Source organism: Populus alba, chromosome 5 (genome assembly GCF_005239225.2).
Source record: "Populus alba chromosome 5, ASM523922v2, whole genome shotgun sequence".
NCBI lineage: Eukaryota > Viridiplantae > Streptophyta > Magnoliopsida > Malpighiales > Salicaceae > Populus > Populus alba.
The window spans coordinates 11,520,397-11,542,877 of record NC_133288.1 but is presented as its reverse complement, the minus strand read 5'-3'; the positions used below and the strand labels follow the sequence as shown (position 1 = coordinate 11,542,877).

General features: G+C 36.9%; 2 protein-coding genes across 3 annotated transcripts; one reads left to right on the top strand and one right to left on the bottom strand.

Moving 5' to 3' along the window:
• Positions 1 to 5,111: 5,111 nt before the first annotated feature.
• LOC118045810 (pentatricopeptide repeat-containing protein At3g16610) lies at positions 5,112 to 8,611 on the top strand. The gene is made up of 2 exons (XM_035054527.2): positions 5,112 to 7,532; positions 7,659 to 8,611. The coding sequence occupies exons 1-2, from the start codon at positions 5,621 to 5,623 to the stop codon at positions 8,531 to 8,533; spliced, it is 2,787 nt and encodes a 928-aa protein (XP_034910418.1). The 5' UTR covers positions 5,112 to 5,620; the 3' UTR covers positions 8,534 to 8,611.
• Positions 8,612 to 9,364: 753 nt separating this feature from the next.
• Positions 9,365 to 20,565, bottom strand: LOC118045834 (uncharacterized). Of its 2 annotated transcripts, none has more exons than XM_073409300.1 (9): positions 20,383 to 20,565; positions 16,762 to 20,188; positions 14,131 to 15,885; positions 13,813 to 14,048; positions 13,593 to 13,737; positions 11,899 to 12,079; positions 11,497 to 11,808; positions 10,685 to 11,376; positions 9,365 to 10,394 (listed from the first exon to the last, which is right to left on the bottom strand). In XM_073409300.1, the coding sequence occupies exons 2-9, from the start codon at positions 20,056 to 20,058 to the stop codon at positions 9,744 to 9,746; spliced, it is 7,269 nt and encodes a 2,422-aa protein (XP_073265401.1). In that variant the 5' UTR covers positions 20,059 to 20,188; positions 20,383 to 20,565; the 3' UTR covers positions 9,365 to 9,743. The 2 variants fall into 2 exon arrangements, with proteins under 2 accessions (XP_073265401.1, XP_034910454.1); XM_035054563.2 differs by having other exon boundaries at positions 11,899 to 12,097; positions 20,383 to 20,564.
• Positions 20,566 to 22,481: the final 1,916 nt, after the last annotated feature.

Genomic DNA, 22,481 nt, shown 5'->3' with positions numbered 1-22,481 from the left:
CTTTAGGCTAAAAGAGTGTTTGCAAAATACAATATAGTGCATTTTCTTTAGCTTTAGTTTGTCTTTATTTTAATGTTTAGCCAAACAAGCCTTAAAAAAATTCTATAAAATCTCAAAGACCTTTTTGAAATTATTTTTGGGCCCCTTACTTGTTTTTTTAGTTTTACCCAATATCAAACTATAAACTTATACTATAAGATATAGGCCCTATATTAAAAATATTTGTTTTTTCTAAAAAAATCTTGAATTTTTTTGAAAAACTAAACAAATCTTGTATTTCAAAAACATAATAATATGTTTCTTTTTAAGGATTTCACTTAATATTAGGGTTGCAGACTTATAGAAACTGATATTGTAAAATACAGACCTAATATTAAAACTATATGATTTGTTTAAAGTACTTTACAATCTTGACAAGGTAGTCTTTAATAACTATATTTTCCTTTTCCCCATCTAAGTAGGTGTTGTACATACATTAGACCGTAGTCTTATGTACGTAGAAAAATAAATTTTTCTTTTGTTGTATTGGATGGCTCACACTTTTATATGTAAAATAAATGTTAATGACTTTTAATCAATAGAATTAGTATTATATGAAAGACATATGTATGTTTCGCATGGTATATATAATTTGTTTTGTTTTATATAAACTCTTATTGTTTGTGAATTTTAAGTCATATTAACTATCAAGAAAGAATAATATATTGATAAAAGTCCTGGATGACTGGACTTTTGATGATGATTGATTTGTGAATTTAAGAGACATTGTTGATAACTTGAGAAGGCAAAGATGCAGGGGATACTCTACTAAAAATTAAAAAAAAATATTCATAGAAATCTAGATTAGTGAACCATTAATCAGTAAATTACCATGGACAATTAACTCGAAAAATTTATATTTCTCCCCGAGAAATAGGGGTGTTACAATTGGTATCAGAGTTAGTCTTGATTTAGTGGATTTAAATTGATACTAAAAGATATTTGATTGTTATATGATGGTCTAGATTTGATATAGAGCTAGAACCGATAAATCCCTAACATGAGGGAGGACTAGGATCCACAACTAGAGCTAGGTCAGGGGAGGCCCTCTGGCATATACAACATCTAATATGTTAGTAGGACATATCCCCAATGAAGGGTCCAACTAGACCCTATGATGACTCTGCATCAAGACAGACAGGGGTTATTCAGTTAGAGAAGTTAAATTGAAAGGGACAAATAACTGAGCTTCTACTTATAGCTCCAATAGTAGCCTCTAGGACCTATATTGATCCAGTATACTTAGAGCAAATAGTAAATGTAGTGATGTCCAACATATCTAGTGTAGTGGCACCAGTCATACTAGTAATAGCCCTAGCACCAACAGATAATCTAGTTACTCTTATTCAATGCGCAAAGAGTATGAGATAAGTAGGGTGTCATAGTATTATGGTAAACAAGATGACAAGGTTACAGGAAAATAGATTAATAAAAGTGGAATAAATATTTATAGAGATTGAGGTACTAGTGGAAGTACGAGTGAAATATGTTGTACAATTAGTCTGGTAGTGCACATACCTAATAAGAAGCTGTGCGTATAAAGAGAGCCATAAATGTACTTTTTTGAACTAATTTCAAAATAAAGTTTGAAAATAAATTCTATATAAGACACCATAAAAAAAAGAATGAACAAGAGATTTTAACACAGAAACAAGAGGGGATGACAATGATAGAGTATAAGAGGTATTTTCATGACCTTTCCATATTTGCTCTACATCATATTCAAACTAAGAAGCATATAATTGACCAATTGTGAGATGAATTTAGATATGATCTAAAGCAGGAATTGATTGCTTATTAGTTTAAGATTATAAAGGAACTCATTGAAACAGTTTAAGCTTTAGAGGCGTGCACTATAGAAAATCAAGGTCAATTAGAGTTTGAGAAGAGGAAGACTATTCATTATCATCTAGTAGACCACCCATTATAAAAAAACAAAAATAAGAGTAGACATATGTTTAATAAGAGAAGGGGTAACTCCAGCCAGAGTAGAGCACATGTTAGATCCTTTCAAGGTACTAGTGGAGGACTTACATCTCTAAAGGCCAGTATAACTTTAGGTTCCATAACATAAAGAACGATTATTTACCCCCACTGTGTAAGGTGTGAGTAGAGCCGCTTGGGGGATTGCTCGGCTTCTCTAGGATGATGTTACATATGTCGATAAAAGGGGCACTGTTGGAAAGAGTTCCCATATCTGAATGCACCATGATATCACCGCGAACAGACAGGGCATCGCAAGAAGGAATGCCTCTTGAGAACTATTGAATAGAGTAAGAGTTAGAGGTAACCGACATAGAGCCTACAATAGTCATTTATAGTGAATAGGCTAGGTCAACCAACCTAGTCAAGGGAAAGTGTTAATAGAGGCTGACCAAGAAGACAATGAGAAAGGACTTAAGGTCGAGGCTACTACATAACTTAGAAGGAGATTCAAACTGCTTTGGAAGTAATAGTAGGTATGCTACAATTAAACATTCACATGGTATATACTTTATTTGATCCTAGGGTAACCATCTCATTTGTGTCGGATAGAATTGAAAAGAAATTAAATGTATAACTGATAAGTTAGAAAAAATGATTGGTGATTAGTACTCTTTTAGGGGAAACAATTGACATATATTTTGTTTTTTGGGGATACTAGTTAATATTAGGGGTATAGAATTAAGGTAGACTTGATGCCTTCGAAATTATAAGATTTTGATACAATCTTAGAGATGGATTGGTTAAGCACTCAATGATCTTAAATAGACTATTTTTCTAAAATAGTAACACTTCAAGGGGTACATGGAAAACATATAGTATTTAAAGGAGAAAAGAATGTTATACTGAATTGTCTAATTTCACTTATGACTACCTAAAAATTGTTAAGGAAGGTATATCCATCATATTAAGCTTATGTATCAAAGTTAGAGAATGAGGAAGTAGAATTGAAAGATATTCCTAGTTAGAGAGTTTTCAAATGTATTTCCAGAAGAATTATCTGAATTACCACCTGAAATAGAAGTAGAGGTACCAATACATGTGATACCTGGAACTACTTTTATAACACCGATTGAGTTAGTAAAATTAGAGATACAATTGCGAGAGTTACTATATAAAAGATATATATAATCTAATAACTCCTCGTATAGAGCTCTAATGTTGTTTGTAAAAAAAAAAAGATGGGACCTTCCAATTATGTAGCAACTACAAACAATTGAATAGAGTAGTGGTGAAGAACAAATATTTGTTACAACAGATAATTGATTTGTTTGACCAATTAAAAGGAGCTAGGGTGTTCTCGAAGATAGATTTGAGATCGTAGTACTACTAATTAAGGATAAAGGAATATGATGTGCTAAAAACTGCATTTAGAACTCAATATAGACACCACGAGTTCTTAGTAATACTGTTTGGTTTGACCAATATTTTGAAAATATTTATGAATTTGATGAACCGAATCTTCCCATTTGGTTGGACAAACATGTAATGATATTCATAAATGATATCTTGATTTATTCTAGCTCATTTCTAAAGCATGAACAATATTTAAGGGTTGTGTTCTAAACCTTAATAGATCACTAGTTATATACAAAATTGAACAAGTGTGAGTTTTGGTTGAATGATGTGGTTTTTTTAGAACATGTAATTTTGGAAGATGGTATCTTTGTGGATCCAATAAAAGTAAAAGGTGTATTCAACTAGGAATATAATGTGCTAAAAACTATATTTAGAACTCGATATAGACATTACGAGTTCTTAGTAATGTTGTTTGGTTTGACCAATATTTTGACAATATTTATAGATTTGATGAACCGAATCTTCCCATTTGGTTGGACAAACGTGTAATGATATTCATAGATGATATCTTGATTTATTTTAGCTCATTTCTAAAGCATGAACAACATTTAATGGTTGAGTTCTAAACCTTAATAGATCACTGGTTGTATACAAAACTGAACGAGTGTAACTTTTGATTGAATGATGTGGCCTTTTTAGAACATGTAATTTTGGAAAATGGTATCTTTGTGGATCCAAGAAAGGTAAAAGGTGTATACAACTAGGAGAAGTTGATGAATGTAATAGAGATTTGAAGTTTTCTTGGTCTAACTGGATATTATAGGAGATTTATTAAGAGATTCTCCACTATCACAATTCCTCTGACACAATTAACTAAAAAGGATGTGAGTATGAATAATTAATTACCTAGTTCACGACCTTGAAAGAGCTTTATTGGTGGCCGAATATGAAAAAATAGATAACTGCTTATGTTACTAGGTGTGGTATTTACCAACAAGTGAAAGTAGACCACCAGAAGCCAACGAGACCTCTACAACCCCGTTTGATCCCTGAGAGGAGATAACATCATCATGGATTTTGTATCGAGATTGCCTAGAGAAAAGAAAGAGAATGATTGAATATGAGTTATTGTGGACAAATTAACCAAGTATGCTATGTTTTTGCCCATAAAGGTGATATACCTGGTGGAAAAATTAGTGAAGTTATATGTGAACGAGGTGATAAAGTTATATGGAATTCTAGTATCAATTATTTTTTATCGGGATTATGATTGGGTAGATTATGGCCGCCTTTTATTTTAGAGTGTTTGGATGAAATTTTTATGTAATCCTATGGTTTCAAATAAGATACTAGAGGGATAGACGTTGGAAAACAATGGTTTCCTATTTCTTTCGAAACCATTTGGTTATCTCTCATATTTCTATTTTAATTTTTTAAAATCTTTTTAATTTTTGATATTTTTATATTCCCTTCATTTTTCTCTATCTTTTTTTTCTCTATTTGTTTTTTAAATTGCATGTTAAAATAAAAATAATATACAGAAATTCTAAAAATGTTAAAAAAAAAAATCTAGGAAGAGCAAATCTTTTGGAAAATTGGAGATTTTTCAATAAAAATGCATTTTTAAAAAACTTTTGGATTTTAGAGAGCTTTTAAAAAATAAGGATACAAATAATTATGATAAAGGTAAATGAAAAACCATTTGGATACAAGGTGCACTTACACATAGAGCTTATTATTATTATTATTATTATTATAGGAAAGATTAACATTTGAAATGCTTGTTAGACCTGCAAAACTCTTGTAAGTAATCTGAATAACAAGAAAGCAAAATTAATCCGGTGACAGAACAAAATTAAACATCCCAAGCTAGACCGTATATGAGATCTCTTTTATTTAGTTTTTAAACTCATCGTCATTATTTATAATATACTTCAAATAAATTGGTTTGTCCCTGCCATCAAAGCTAGAAGCCAGGACTCTCCCAGAAATGGGATTTGAAAAGTCTGTCCTTAGGTGTTGGAGGGTGTCTCTTGGGTGAAGCTAGCGGCAGAGGAGCCGACTCGGCATCAGCGGCTTCGTGCCGCACTGGAGAGGCACTTTTCACTCAACTGTTGCATGCATCTACTTTCAAAAGATTTCTTGCTCTCCTGGCGGGAAACGCAGAGCCCCAGCCTCGGAGATCCAACCATAGGCAAGCAATGCAAGGCTATAAAATAAAATCTGCAAGAAATTTCCTCGCTTCCAACTCTCTCTCCATGAATCTGTGACCACCTCTGTCTCACTATACCCCTCAGTGATGGTCTCTCTTAAAAACAAACAAGAATCCGCTTCAATAATGTGCAGTTCACTCAATTCAAGATCCAACCGTAACTTCTCCAATATCTGCAAAAACACCAACCACTTGAAGTCTTTGAAAGCTCTACTCATAGTTAACGGTCTAATACAACACAAGCTTTTGCTGAGACAATTTTTGGAGTCTTGTTTTAATTTGGGTTCTGTTGATATAGCTCTCTCGACTTTCAATACAATTAAGAAGCCAAGCTTGTTGTTGCAAAACTTGATGATTAGGAGTCTAAGTAATAATGGGTTACACGAAAACGTCTTGTCTGTGTATAAAACTTGTCAGGTTTCGAATTCCCTATCTGATGATTTTACGTTTCCTTTTGTGATCAAGGCATGCTCGATTCTTGGTGCTTTTGAGATTGGAAAAGAGATTCATTGTGCTGTGTTGAGAAATGGGTATGAGAGAAATGTTGTTATAGAGACTGCTTTGGTTGACTTTTATGGAAAGATTGGTCATTTAGGGACTGCACGCTCTCTGATTGATAGAAGTCCACAACCAGACTTGGTTTCTCTGAATGCTTTGATTTCTTGTTATTCTTTTCATGGGATTGATCAACCAGTGTTTGAGGTTTTTAAGCATATCTTCGCGGTGGGTTTGAAGCCTAATTTGAGTACTTTGGCTAGTGTAATTCCTGTTTGTACCAGATTGGGACGTTTGACTACAGGTAAGTCTCTCCATGGATTTGCTGTCAAGTCTGGATTTCTTGCGAATGAGTTCTTGGTGCCTGCTTTAATTTCAATGTATGCTCGTGATGTGTATGTATCTAGTGCTATAAATATGTTTGAAGATGTAAAAAGGAAGAATATTGCTGTTTGGAATGCTATGATTTCTGCTTATACACAAAAGGATATGGCTTTTGAAGCATATGAAATGTTTCGACAAATGCTTCATGCTGATGTGCTGCCTAATTCAATTACTTTTGTGTCGGTCATTCCCTCATGTGAGGTTGCTGGTGGTATACTGTATGGTGAATCATTTCATGCTTGGGTGATAAAACACGGTTTAGAAAATCAGGTTTCTGTTGTGACAGCCCTCGTGTCCATGTATGCTAAGCTTGGAGAGATGCATGAAGCAGAAAATCTTTTTGATCGGATTTCCAATAGGAACCTCTTGTTATGGAATGTGATGGTGTCTGGGTATGTGTGCAATTGTCTATGGGATACAAGTCTCGCTGCATTTTGTGAAATGCAGCTTGGTGGATTTAGGCCAGATGCAGTCTCTATTGTTAGTGTTCTTTCTGCTTGTTCCAATCTGGAGGCTGTTTTGTTTGGTAAGTGTGCCCATGCATTTAGCGTTAGAAAGGGGATTGATTCAAGCCCCAATGTTTCAAATGCTCTCTTGGCATTTTATTCTGATTGTAGACAACTCACCTCTTCTTTTAAGCTCTTTCACAAAATGCACGTTAGGAATACAGTATCGTGGAATACTTTGATATCTGGGTGTGTGCATAGTGGAGAAATGGAAAAGGCAGCTGACCTTGGTCACAGTATGCAGAAAGAGGGTGTGGCATTGGATTTGGTCACCCTAATAAGCTTTCTCCCTGTTTACTGTGACAGGGACTATTTAGGTCATGGGATGACCCTTCATGGTTATGCGATAAAAAAAGGGTTTGCTTCTGATGTATCTTTGGTCAACGCACTTATCAGCACATATTGTAAGTGTGGCGATCTTGATTCTGGGAGATTTCTTTTTGAAGTCATGTCCGAAAGGTGCATAGTGTCTTGGAATGCCCTGTTTACTGGCTTGCGGCATCTCAACCTACAGAACGAGGCTATGGTCCTTTTCAGTCAAATGACGGAGTATCAGAGGCCAAATTCTGTAACTCTGCTAAATGTATTGCCTTTGTGCTACAGCCATTTGCAGGGTAAGTCTATCCATGCGTTTGCAATTAGAACAGGAGTTTTACCGGAAACGCCTCTTGTTACTTCTCTGATTTGCATGTATGCTAGATTTGAAAATATGAATTCATGTCTCTCGCTATTTGAAATAGGAACAGAAGACATACCAGTCTGGAATGCTATTATTTCTGTGCATATCCAAACAAAATATCCTGAAAAAGCAGTTTGCTTCTTCAATGATTTGCTTCGAATGGGTTTACAACCTGATAACATAACAGCTCTGAGTTTAGTTTCAGCATGCGCTCAACTAAATTTCTTGAGTCTTGCTCATTCTGTAATGGCCTATATGATATGCAAGGGATTTGAGAAAGATTCTGCCGTTAGCAATGCCCTTATAGATATGTATGCAAGATGTGGAGACATTGTTACTGCTAAAAAGCTGTTCGAGGGCTTGATTGAAAAGGATGCTGTCTCTTGGAGTGTTATGATCAATGGATACTGTCTGCATGGGGACAGCAAAGCTGCCCTTGAAACTTTCTCCCAGATGCAGTCATCAGGAGTGATCCCTGATGTCATTGTATTTTCAACTATTTTATCAGCTTGCAGCCATGCTGGTTTAGTGGAGCAAGCTTGGATGGTCCTCAACTCTATGGTCGAAAACGGTATATCAGCAAGAATAGAGCACTATGCATGCCTGGTCGACCTGTTAGGGAGGAAAGGTCACTTGAAGGAGGCCTACAATGTCGTTAAGAAGCTACCTAGTAAACCTTCAGTTACCCTGCTTGAGTCGCTGTTGGGTGCCTGTAGTGTGCATGGCAACGTCGAAATTGGGGAGGAAATTAGTGGGCTGCTGATTGAAATGGACCCAGATAATCCTGTGCCTTATGTGATTCTTTCCAATATCTATGCAGCAGCTGGTCGATGGGCAGACGCCAATAAATTGAGGTCAAACATAGACAGGAGACGATTGAGAAAAGCAGCTGGTTGCAGTCTTCTATTAAGGGAAAAAAGTGACATCATGTGGTAAATAAAGAAGCCTAACTATCTATCCATGTATCTTTGTATATTATACATTTTCTCTAGCTTTAATATATATATATATATATATATATATATATATATATATATATAAGAAGGTCCAAGTTCTTTGAATGAAACTCGTATATCATAAGAACTGAAAAGAAATTAAAAAGATACTTAAATGACTACTGAATTCCTACTGTAATTTGTTAAAGCATTCCAATAATAGAGTAATGGAGCCAGCCAGACACCAAGTGCAGTTGTGAGCTGAAAATTCACGTGCATTGTTAATTCAATTAAATACACTAATCCGAACAAATCTACACTTTTGATTTTCTAAAAGATAGCAAAGTTAATTATTTTTTTCCAAATTAGTAAGTTTGAATATAAATTCATTATACAACAATGCTAGTTTTTTCTACACATCGTTATACATGTACAGATTTCTCAATAAACTTTTTGATTTTGTATATATACATATATACAAGCTTCATAAAAAAAATTCAAGTTTTTCTCTCTTGGTTTTTTTTTTTAAATAATTTATTTTCCTGCATAGTCAATTATAGCTCATATAATAATGTCAACTAAACACTTGCACGCCATTTTGTTTTTTTTTGCTCAACTTGCTTTTTAAAATGTTTTTTTATAAATAAAATATTAAATTATGTTTTTTTAGATAATTTTAGATAATTTTTATATATTGATATTATATAGTTCAAGCACTTGTTAGAATTTTATCTTCGTTTAAACAAAAAAGAACTGCATCAAAAATTGAAAAAAAAAAAACAAAAAATAAAGCCAATTAAAGCTAAGCAAAATAAAATTCTAGAAAGAGAGATTTTGGAAGCAGGAAATCTGGAGGATCATAAACGTTTTGATACATCAATGCCAAGATATTACAATTGGGTCTGTGCGTGCATCCAGACAACAAGGTTAATGAAAACAGTGGTGGACCAAACCCAACTAATACACACAGTACTTGGAAAAAATAGCACCAGGCCAACTGACACACTAGACCAGACCTCCCACTTCCTAAAATCCAAAAGACAAGGCCAGGCTATAGTCAACCCATCTTATGGACACTGGTAAAATCCAAAACCCAGTCATTCCCTACCATAGATTCTGCCAAAAATAAACCAAAATTTTTATTCTCGAGAGATGCTTCTATCCTGAAGCTTTCAGCTTGTAAAATCCAGCAAAATCAGCTTCAATGCTCCTCATGACATTGATCTCCCGGTTGCAGTCCGTTTAGCTACGTAAATCTGCTTCGTTTTTGAAGGGGGGTAGTTCTTTTCTGCACCCAAAGTTTGATTCCTTCCTTGGTATGCCATTCTTCGATGAGACCATTCAGGCCCCGAACTATTGTTCTGAGATCCTCCACCTCCTTGCTGATAATTATACCCAGAGTAATTGTAATGCTGCGCAGATGTATTCTTCTGGTGCGAAGGCTTTGTCTTCAAAGCAGACCTTGAGTTCTGGCCACTACCACTGCTAGCCCTGTCATTCTGCATAACATCTGTCTTGCCAGCCTCTGGAATGGCGCTTGCAGATGTGCTCTTAGCACCAATGCTCTGAGTTTCAGTCCCCACACTGGTGGTAATGGAGTCTACCAATCCAAGTTCATCAGGTAACTGGCTGACAGTGGCATCAGTTGCTGCAGGGAAGTTCTGCCTATTGTCAGGAGGAGTTGCTGTTCGAGATTCAGAGAACCTGTTAGCAGCTAATGGTTGGTCAACAGGAAGGCTGTGGTTAAAATGAGATGATGCAGGAACACCCTCTGCCTGTTGCAATGGCTTTGACACAGGAAGTGATTGAAGAGGGGATGCAGACACATGAGGCCAGCGAGCTTGGACTGAAATGTCAGAAGACTGGGCAAAACAATTTAATCAAAATGTTAGGTTATGGTACACCATTCTTCAATACATTAGCAGCATCACATGATAAACAATAGGAAAGAAATCATTAGTCAACCTCCAAACAATTGATGTCAACCAATTTTGGTCCAAACATCTGCTAAAACACATAACAGAAGCTTCCATTTAATTAAACAATTTTTGGCAAACAAGGCAAACACTTCTAGAGGGAATAGAATGGGAAGTAAGCATCATTTTGGCAAGCAAATAGTTCTCAGCTTCCAAACCATAGATCAAATTTGTACCTGAAAAGGAGAAACATCAAACATGGCCACAGGCGAGGCCATTGACAAAAGCGGAGAACCAGGGGCAAGATGCTGGATAGCAGGCATATTGGTGGGATTGCGCTGTGATGACACCATATTCATGTTATTCATGTCCCCTTCACCAACACTCATGGCAGAAGATGCAGGGTTATGCTTCCAATCAGGTTGTTTTCCAGATGGGATATACGTGGTGCCCATATAACTCAAACCAACTTGTCCAAACTGTCCCACTGGTGCAAAGTGATTGTAGACAACCATGTGAGGTGGACCTTGAACCCCCGGGATGCTCCCAGGTGAGCTGATGAAAGGGCCTGTGAAACCAGCTGGAGGACCATAGAAAGAATCTACAGCAGAATGCTGTTGCCAGGCACCCAGTGGACCTGAAACTGATGCATTACTTTTCTGGGACTGTGACTGAGTAGGTGTTGATTCATCATGTGGCCCAAAAGCAAAGATCGGTCCTCCCAACATGGGATTCATCTCATAGAATGGAAAATGAGAAGGTGGAGCTCCAGGGACATGCGAAAGCATATGGCTTCCAGAATTCTGTGGAATTGGCAAAGGTGGCCATAAGGAAATTGGAGTCTCCACTGAAAGGTCAGCCGGCAGAGCCACACTAAGAGACTCTTCAACTCTTGATTGACTTGCTAATTGTTGATCAGCAGAAGCACCTACAAATTATTAACAAAGACAGCTTAAAGATAATGAAAGGAAAAGAAAAGTGAGGCTCCCAACAAATATTGCAGCAATAAAAAAATCAGTAACCGCTGATATGCTATCAAGATCTGCACCTCCAAAATTTTTTGAGTCTGAACCAGAGATGGGGCCTGCACCCAGTACATTACCACCAATCTCATCACTACTAATAGCTGCAACAGCAACAGCTGAAGCAGCTGCTTCTGCTTCGGCTTCGGCTTCACAATCTTCCAAATGAGCACAGGATTCATTGGAGTGTTTCTCTTTTTCAAAGAAAAGAGAGCAATCTTTTTTGGGTGCAGAGAGATTATGAGAAATATTAATGTCCGATTGACATAGACCTGGAGGGCCAATCCCGTGGGAAACAGCCCGTCTGTTAGAAGGAAGAATTGGAGATGTCACAGCACCTGAATATAAGGGAACATCACAAATTTTAAAATAATGCGAATAGTAATTCTTTAGATCAAACACAAGTTCACAAGAAAGTAAATGCCCACCAAATTGAATTTTCTCCCCAGCAAGTAATGAATTGATTGGGCTACCAGCAGAAGAAAACGACCTGTCCTTGCTCAAAAGGGATGATGATGGCAAGCTGGGTTCACTAACTGAGTTAGTTGGATCACCAACAGATGAATGTGAATCAAATTGCACAGGCTTCATAGCCTCATCAAGTTGAGTCTGTGTAAGCGCCATAACCTATCAGATACATTTATTTAATCAATTTCAGATGCAAAATTGATGTCGATTGCAGATTTACCAAATGGTCATGGATGATTAATAACAATGATGTTATTGCAAAAATATGAAGAGATATCAGAATAATTATTTGCAAAGGAAACTAGATCATGGATCTTGAAAGTTGAAACTGTAACACAAAGCCCACTAAAACAAAATTTATCAGCTTGCTTATTCTAAAGGCCTTGCTGTTTTTTTTTTTTTTTTTTTCCTGCAGTTAATTTGCATGATCAACATTATAGACTGGATCTATTTGCCGGCCAACAGAAATTGGTCTCGCAAAATTTAAGAGAAACTTCTCACTGGCATGAGTTGAAATGATATCAATTGACGCAACAGCACACACATATGAACTCTTTAATGGCAGGAGGTCACCCAGGTTATGTTGAATGCTCTGATGGAACATTGTATTTCAGAGCTTCGCAGAGAGAATAAATCAGCATGAAGTCAAAATCAATTATAATACAGCATGACAACGTGCTCCCATTTTCACTAAAACAGTGAAGCACACTGAAATGGTCACCATCACAAATGCCACAGGAAAAGAAGCACATTCAAGTCACCTGTTCTTATTTACAAATCCAAATCTAATTAAGTTAAGGCATAACTCAAGCATACAAATATGCCTTGTTGTCTCTCACTATGAGTATGATGAAATCATCATGAATTTCAGAGTTGTTTGGTATGTTAATAAAAAAAGTGGTTTCACTGTGATAAAATCTAATAGTGTGAGGCTAGCCTCTTTTTTTTTTTGGCATGACTTTGCGAGCTATGGTTTCAATTTCTAAACCACTAAACCTTACACCCTATCCCAATAGACTACCATCTTCAAACTTCGTCTAAACATGTCATTAATTGTAAGCATTTTAAAATTTAAAGCACATTAAGCACATGATCTACATATGATACCTCCTATCACAGAATTTATATATTTTCCTATGAAGTGCCTGTCCACCTTTTTCAACACAAAGACGCAAAAGAAATTAAACAGAAATTCTATTCTCATCCTTTCACTCCCATTCCCCTTCCTTTCCTTCTACTATTTCACCTCCTTTCCATCTTCTTTGGATGGAAAAAAAAAGTAGCATTGGTTCTGAGGGCTTGAAGACAAGTGTGGTAGGACTGGACAGAGATGCTAAAATCATTAAGCCAGATCTTGACTGAACTAAGGGTAATTGTTTTCAGTGCACTCCAGAGAAACACTGCACCAAACTTAGAAAGCAATTAAAATGACCCAAGAAACCCAATATCGATGAATGAATCATAAAAAGAAATAGCCACTAAACTGAAGAACTTCAACTAACAACCAAATTTTCCATCGTGTTTTTTTAGTGAGATCATAACAATCATATTCATGCAAAATGATAGAACAGAAGAACCCTAAGAGAAAATTAAACTATCATGGCACTTTAACAGCAATAATTGGAAAAATGATGGTAAGAACTAATTAGCATACCTGTTGGTTAATCCGTGAACTACCCCAGGAGCCCAAAGAAGTTTGGACAGTTTCTAGAACATTATTCTTGCTATCAAAAATTAAGCCGGAAGCATGGTTCTTTCCACTACCTGACACACCGGTCAAGGAGCTAGTATGGAAGGACCTGCAGAAGAACATATGAGACTTGCAAGTCTGTCCATATATATTTGGATATATAAAATTCTGAAAGTGTACATACTTGACAGCCTGAGTTTCAGTTTTCACAGCAGGAGTTCCAATTGGAGGCAATGGTTGAGACACTATAGGTGTATTGAATCCAGCTGATACTTCAATGTTTGCCAAGCCATGCCCCTCAGGTGCCTCAAAATCAGAATGAACGCTGTTTGTTGCCTCTCCACCAACTGGTGCGTGATTTTTATTTGAGATGGAAGACACAGAAGCACTTTGCGAATAAGATCGAGGTTTTCGTGGCATCTAATAGCAACAAATTAAAGTAATTAAGCAACATGATTTTTGATGCAACAAAAGCTAATTCAAAGTAAAACTACAATAGAACCTTTGAAACCCGAGACTTCGCCTTGATCTCTTTCTCTCTTTGTTCACGACGATCATTCAGCATTTGCCTCTTTGACCTCACCTCAATGAAGTCATCATCATCGCTAGGGGCTTCTATGCCAGGTTGCTCAAAAACACGCACGATTCCACTTTGCAAAGGAGCATCTAAGTCCTCTCTGGAGTGAGAGATGTTCTGGATCTTTCTCACAGATTCTTTTACGGCTACCTTTTCAGCCCTGCTTCGAGAATCTATTTCCTGCAAACTTACAGGCCTTGAACTAGATCCCTCTGATTCTGATATCTGTTTTTGTTGTCTATTTGCAACAACCACCCTCCTAGACCCACTTCTTGCACCAGCATGTCCACCACTGATATTAGACTTATCATCTACCTCTGATCCAGCAGATTGCTTCTTATCTGAATTTTCACGAACTCGAAATTCGGTTCGCAAACGTCGAGGTTTCCCCTGAAATCCACTAGAATCTGAGCGAGAAATATCTGAAGCTTGAAATGATGATCTTGGGCCAGAATGTTTCGCCGGGAACGCATACCGTCTCCCTCTCCCACTTGACATTAGGCCAGGACCCTTTGAAACTCCTAAACCTTTTTCTTTCGTAACAGATAGAGATGACACTTCCTCCGTTTGAGACCGGTGTTCCAATTCTCGAGTGGGTACAGTTTTGAAATTCTTCACAAATGAATTTTCTGCTTGAAAACCTGATTCAGGCCTCGAATTGATATCACCACTGTGCAAACAATCTCCTTTGCCCTTGTGTATTTTTATAGTGCTATCAGCTCTTTCTCTCAGTGGCAATGAATTTCCCTCTTTGACTGCCAGATGAGATAGATCCAAGTGTCGTGGAAGAAGGCCTCGTTGGTTATCCATTGAAACTGAAGAAACATCACCTTTAACAATGTCTTGACCAGGTTTAATAGGTACAGCAACTCCAACACTATGATTGAAAGAAAAATCACTTGGAATATCAGGTCGAACCAAGGACATCGATTGAGGATTCAAAGGTAAAACCCCCTGTGGAATGGGAGATGTATACCTCAGCTGACCAAACTGAAAGAGCGGAGGCTGTGATGGGTGGATATGCGTGAGGGATGATCCAATTGGGGGATGGAGATGAAGTGGCATCTGTATAGAACCAATCTGTATGGCTGGAACTGGTGAAGGTATCAGAGAAGGACCAGAAAATAGCCCAAACTGAAGCTTAACAGGTACCTCTGGCTGATTATTAGCAGAAGGAATGGTAGACATGACAGTTTGATCAGATGACGATTGGATTTGAGGCTGAATGGACAAGCCATGATTAGATGAAGCATCAGAATGATCCATGTGCTCGGGCAATGCTGAAGTTTGAGAAGCATTTTTGGATTGAATTGCCTTCTCTGTTTCCTGGAAGATTCTTGTAGAATTATTGAGATTCACTTGAGTAGAGCCATCCACATGTTGAAGGGTTTGCCCATCACTGCACATTGCATCAAAAGATCCCTGCTCTTCTGAAGGTTTTGGTGTCACAAATTTGGTTTCTTCATTCCTTGAACTTCTTTCAAAATCATCATTAGGCATCCCAACCTCAACACCCTCATTGAAGCCTAAGACCAAGTTTTCCATCATATCAGGAGCATCTTTCTCATCTAAATGCATGTCTTCAAAATCTTGAGTCAGGTTAACATTTTCATCTTCTCCATCATGCACTTCGTCTTCTTCCTCATAACCATCTTCATCCTCATCATATTCTTCTTGCTCCTGCAATTGTATCATCATTTTTTTTTTTGTGGATGAATCAAAGGTGAGCAAATAAAAGGAACAAATCAGTTATCAAGATATTCAAATGGCAAAAGTCATCTACAATGGGGAAATACAAGAGATCTTAGGGCTGTTCCTAAAACAAGATAGGAAAAACACAGAAGATGATGGACTGCAAGCAGCAAGATAGAGAGCCAAACAAAGCGGTGGCAATTTCATGAACTCAGGATAACAGCGTTTCAAACACCAGTCTCTCCAAGGTTCAGTAATCCATAAATTAAAAATTCGAGGCAAGAAGATTTTAAACACAGATGAATATCCAACAAGTTGGAGATTTAACCATCAACATTAAACGAGCTGCAATGAGGTGAGTTTGCAAAAGAAAGCAGGACCAAAACACAATAAACATCAAGCATTATATGCTAAGTGAATGTGGAGACTTATGATTAGGAAGTTGGTATGCTAGAGATGCTCATTTTGTAAATATCATATCAATGTATCCTTCCATCGAAGCACCACCCCACCCCCCACTTCTATCTCTTCCTAGAAAGAATCTTAATTTCATATACCATACCACGTAGCACAAAAATGATTTGTGAAATAACCAGAACCACGTAACAACATTTGGAGTGCACCAACCCAACCACAACAATCACATTAACTTCATTTTATGCACCAATTTTATGTAAGAAAACCTATCATTGAGAAAGAACAAGGTTTCTTGCAAAACAATATTAAGCATATATAGAATAAACAAAAATACCCTTAGACCCAAACGACAGTCACTATGGCAGCAAACTCTAGCAAATTTATCAAGGAAAGACAAACTTCCAAAGAAAATCTCAAACAATACCAGTTTATTTTTGGAAAATATACCTGCAACTGTTCATCATTCTCAACAGCCCACTCCTCATCCTCACCATTAGAGACAATACTTGAGCCACTTATCACATTCTCTTTATTGGCTTCAGTAGGCAAGGCTAAAGATTCATTCTCTTGACCCAACAAGGCACCATCTTTTCCTTCACCAGCTGATAACACTGGAGAATCTCCAGATTCATCCAAATCATCATTAGAGAGATGAACCGGAGAATCAGGGGGGCTTGAAACAGAGAGTGAAGACTGCGAGTCACACCTTGTTTTGTTCGTATTCAGTTTCTGCACCTCAGTCTCAGAATTCTCCAGCTGGGCAATTATTTCAGCTCGTCCAATATTCTCTTGATAACTGCTACCATACCTTGCCTGCATGGTAGAATCATTTCTAGCTCCATGATTGGACAGCATCTCACTCTCTGGAAAGGTTGAGGGACCAGGGCATTCATTCCCACCTCTATAAGGGTTTCTGTGCAATGAAGCTATTGATGGAGGGGGTAAAACACGAGGTTGCCGCATGGGATACCGTGACCTCCCAAATGAATAGAGACCATCTGGCTCGTGATTTTGATACATTCTATCATGGTATTGAGGACCTGGACTGCTCCCAGTCTGAGCATGCCCCCATGCACTATCAGCAAATCTCTCTGTAAAGTTCTCTTGAAACTCAGATTCAATCTCTGAGTTTCTACTAAAATAATCTCCATCCCCAGAAATATTCCACCTTTGACTTCTAAATTGTTGACTAAAATCATCAACCTGAGGATCAGGAATCCCTCCTTTAAGATAAGGCCTAGAGGGTATTAATCCAGGTCCTCCATAGAACTCTTTCCTAGAAAATGCTCTCCCTCCAACAGATGCATCTTGCCTGGGACTGGGTTGACCATTCTCCTGGTCTTGTGGAACAAATGCTCTAATGTTCACATTGTCAAAAACATCTCTCTTCCATGAATTCACTTGTTTTCCTCTGTCTGAAAAAGCTGAAGAGCCATCTCTAGAAAAGTGTGGCCTAGAATCTATCTCAAATGGTCTATTCACTGCTGAGGAATCAGAAGATACTGAAGCTGTGATGCTCTCCACCATCCTTTCACTTTCTTCCCAATCAGCAACATCTGTCACCCTGGAAACATCTTTTTCTGTCACCATCCCTGTCATTATCTCATCTGTAACACCAGAAGAATTGTCATTACCACTCTTTGCTGCTACAGCTTGCCTCTTCGCAATCTTTTCTTCCAATTCTAAAAGCTTCTGCCTTGCACTTTGTTTCCTCCTCTCCTCCTCCATAAAGATTCTTTGTTTCTCCTCCTCTCTAGCTATCCTATGTTCTTCTGCCCTTCGGATGGCTTCCAGACGCTCTTGTTCAGCTCTCCATTCAGCTTCTTTAGCTTCTTCTTCCAACCTTCTCTGCCTTTCTTCTTGTTCCCTAGCTAGCCTCATTCTCTCCTCTTCTTCTCTCCGAGCTAGCTCCATAGCCCTTTCCTGCTTTTCAAGTACCAGCTGCCGTTCCAGTTCCTGCATCTTTTGAACTCTCTCAAGTTCAGCCTCAAAAGATTCCCGAACAGGATCATGGAAATCAGTCTGCTTAAGCACATCCTTCTTCTTCTTAACCAAACCGACAAGGGTGCCAGAGAAGGGATCCCGTCCATCAAAACCAGAAGTTCCAAAGTCCTTCATGAAAGGGTCCTCTACATAAGGTTTTTCACTCTTTGAAAATGGGCGTTTCTCCCTACCAAAATTCCATATGGGGTCATTGACTGGAAGCCCTTTACCACCCACAGAAAATGATGATTTGGCAACCGAGTTATTCTGGTAAGTATCACCCCTGTACCTATTGTATTGTTCACTGCCATAATGTTCTCGAGTATCCCGGTCAGGCCCTCGATTGCCAAAAGAATCCATAGTATTACTCCAAGGCTGTTTCCCTCCTTGCCCATACCCTACGTCCCTCCTCCCAACATCATCCTGAGAATTGACCCGGAGTGCCGAGGGGATGTACCTATTCTCTTTGACTGTTTCTCTGTTAAAACTAGGTGGTCTTACACCAATACCATTTCTTTCATTTCCAGCCTCTTGGGTGATGAATTTATCTTTTGTAAGAGGCGAAGAAGCTCTCCATGATTTCCCTTCCGTTCCCTCTCTACTAGGTGTTCTGACATCTCTTAAATAAGTGTCTACCTTAGTGACTTCACTAGAAGAAATCTTTCCAGTTTCATTGTCACGCTGTCCTCGCCTGTCAAAAAGATTGTGAGCTGGTTTCTGCGGTAAAACACTCGGTCTTGGAAAATCAAAACCCCTATCCCAGTAGGCCTCATCCTTTGGAAAACCATGATCTCTCCCTCTGTCAGTCAAACCATGCCTTGTGTCCCGCTCATCATCAGCCCAATCTGACCTAGGATTCAACCGAACTAATGGCAAAGGACCCGCAAAGTACTCCTGTTGTTTCCGCTCTTTCTCAGATGTAACAGAATGACCCAACCCTTGGTTGTCAACACCATCCTCATCCATTCCATTACCCACATTATTCCTCGCCTGCATTTGGGGACGCATATCAACAACCCTGCTCAAACCAAATCCATCCCTCTGCTCGTTACCCAACTCCTCACTCAAGACCTTCTTATGTTTCTGATTCAAACCATCCTTCTGCTTCTTTTCCTGCCCAGAAACAGAAGGCAAAGTTGCCTGCAATGAAGGAAAATCCTCACCCCTCCAAACCGTAGCTTTATCCACCACTGAATGACCCCTTGGACCATCAGAAACAACAGTCAGCTCCACTGACCTCACTGCAGGCGGCATATACACACCACCGCTGCTACCAGTGCTTAATTTATTAACCCCATTGCCCACATTACTCACTCCCTGATCACCACCACCATAATTATTTCCACTCTCAGCTCCATTATTATCACCACTAACATCAAGCCCTTCTTTTTCCTGAACTGCAATCGCAGCAGGCTTACTCCACCCCATACCAGAAGAACTAGGACGAAGCCCATTTCCTGGACCACCACTACCATGCCCACCCCCGGATCCCAATGAATCAAACCTTTCATGCTCCTTACGCAAGGATGGCAAATTCAGGGGGGGCGGAACAGAAAGTTTCGGCCCAGCAGCTTTTTGAGAGCTGCGTGGCCTCGAAAGCACCACCATTCCTCCTCCTCCTCCTCCTCCAGCCACACCAGGCCACCCCCGACCCTGCCCATGATTATACTGATTATTATGGTGATTTTGTTGGTGTTGTTGGCCATAAGATTTATTCAAATTCACAGATACATACTTAGACCCTACTCCAGGATTGGCCATTTCACGGTCCGACCCGAAATAATCAAGGCGGATTCCGATTCAGATCCCCGCCAAAGCATCAAAAGTAAAATACAGCAAAACCCTAACCCTAATCTATTCCTCTTCTTTATTCCAATTAAAGCAGATCTCACTGTATCAATAAAAAAAAAAAAAAAAAAAAAAAACAGATTCCACAAAATCAAACGTTAGAGGGTAAAATGATAGTCTTTATAATCCTGATCAAGCAAGCAACTAAACGTGAAATTAATCAGCGACTAACAACAACAACAATGTTAGTGAAGCTAGGGTTCAAAGAAATTGGGTGAGATGTTCGATAAGGGGTACCTGCAAGGGCGTAAGATAGAAACGGCGACGATATCGTGCGCCGCGGGGGTGAAGAGTGAGAGATGTTTTTTCTTACAAGAGAAGTCCAGAGAGAGACAGAGAAGAGAGTAACGAGAAGAGAGAAAAACGAAGTTGAAGCAGCGAACGGGCGGAAGGAAAATTATGCAAAGTTTCCTTTTCCGTGGTTTTTTTTACTTGTTTATTTATTTTCGTAATGGTTATTTTTGTCTCACCTGACTTATGTTCTGTTTGATTATGATTTAAAAATAATATGTTTTTTGTTGTCGAAGTAGTTATCCAATAAAAAATTATTTAAAAATATTTGGTTAAAATAATTTTTAAAAGTATTTTTATGATTAAAGATAAAAGGTATTAAATTCATCATTTTAAATTAAATAAAAAATATATGATTATTAATATATAAGAAATATAGCAAAGCAAACACAATATATTCATGAAGGCATATGATATACATGGATTTCTGAAAATGTCATAACATTGGTTTAAATATTATCAGGAATAAAAATTAGATGATGATCAATTTCTACAAATACATAATTTTTTTGAGTCTTTCTTCTAATATAATTATGTATAATCATTGATAACACTATAATTTGAACTTGTATTTTGTAACAATAAACAATGGACATGTTTTATAAAAATTTCCTATCACTTTTTCAACACTTCAAAAGTATATTCTATCACATTGTGGGTAGAAAAGTATGCACAATGTAAACACTAAAAAACTCTAGCAAGTGATATATTTCATATTTATATGGATTTAAAAATTCATACTGATTTAAATATCAAACATCTTCAAAATAATGTTTTTCTATTATAACAAGTAATGAATTTATTAGTTATTTCACAAAGAAATATTATCTAGAAAAATGAGTTAAAATAACATGAGATTTTTCTCGTGTAGTTACCTTGATTTAAAAATTCATACTGATTTAAATATCAAACATCTTCAAAATAATGTTTTTCTATTATAACAAGTAATGAATTTATTAGTTATTTCACAAAGAAATATTATCTAGAAAAATGAGTTAAAATAACATGAGATTTTTCTCATGTAGTTACCTTGAGATGGTTTTGAAAATTTTATGTTGGAATTGTTAATTGCCTCTAAAAAAATATGTGTCATATGTGTTGCGTTCTCATCCAATGCAAACAAAAGTGAATTGCATATCAAAGCTACATGTGGTCATTACATTCTGAGTCGATATATAATTTCTATCAATAAATAAGATTTGATTATATAAGAATACTATAAAACGCATTTTTGTTTCCATCAATTGATCCTACACAATTCTACATCAAATAAAAAAAATATGTGGATGTTAATGATTGAACAAAAATTATCCAATTAATTTGATTTAATATTAATAATACAATAGTATATTACAATTTATATTTGCTCTATAATTATATCTTGGTGAAATAATAGTCAATCTTTTCTTTTAAAGTTAGTCATTTTGTATTTTCATTCATTTTTATTAAAATGAGTATTCAATTTCTTACTCTTATCAAATTTTTGGATACAAATATCACAGAAAATATGCAACATATCACTTTGACAACCTCTCATTGCTTTATTTAATTTCATACCCTTATTAATTGTTTTGATACAAATATCACAAAAAATATGAAATATATTTTTAGTCCAAAAAGATTTATCTTGACTTTGACAACCTTCTATTGCTTTATTTGCTAGATTTTATGTTGACTTTGATAACTTTTTATTGTTTTATTTGCTAGACTTGTTAAACATATAGAAGCATGCATATGAGTATTTAAGAAAAAAAGAAAAGAAAATTTTTGTTATCGATTTTAAGTTTAATTCTCTCTATAAGAAAACCTAGTAGTGTAGTTTTTGTATTTCTACATTTAATATCTGGATAATATATTTCATCCATGTCATATGAATTTGGAAAAAGCAAAATCAAGAAAAGTTTCAACTCCTTTTTTATATTGAATTTACCTTCTATTTATTATTATCATCCAACTTTTATTTAAAGCCATTTTTTTTGCTTCCTACATTAATTAATAAGACACATATAATCGATCGAGCTTGAAGTTAATAATTTATTAAGAGT

Coding starts and splice junctions, on each gene's coding strand:
- LOC118045810 (XM_035054527.2), top strand. CDS start 5,621: ATGGTCTCTCTTAAAAACAAACAAGAATCCGCTTCAATAATGTGCAGT. Junction 7,533..7,658: donor GTGCTACAGCCATTTGCAGG/GTAAGTCTATCC, acceptor TATTTGAAATAG/GAACAGAAGACATACCAGTC.
- LOC118045834 (XM_035054563.2), bottom strand. CDS start 20,058: ATGGCCAATCCTGGAGTAGGGTCTAAGTATGTATCTGTGAATTTGAAT. Junction 15,886..16,761: donor AGAATGATGAACAGTTGCAG/GTATATTTTCCA, acceptor ATACAATTGCAG/GAGCAAGAAGAATATGATGA. Junction 13,738..13,812: donor ACTGAAACTCAGGCTGTCAA/GTATGTACACTT, acceptor GTTCTTCTGCAG/GTCCTTCCATACTAGCTCCT.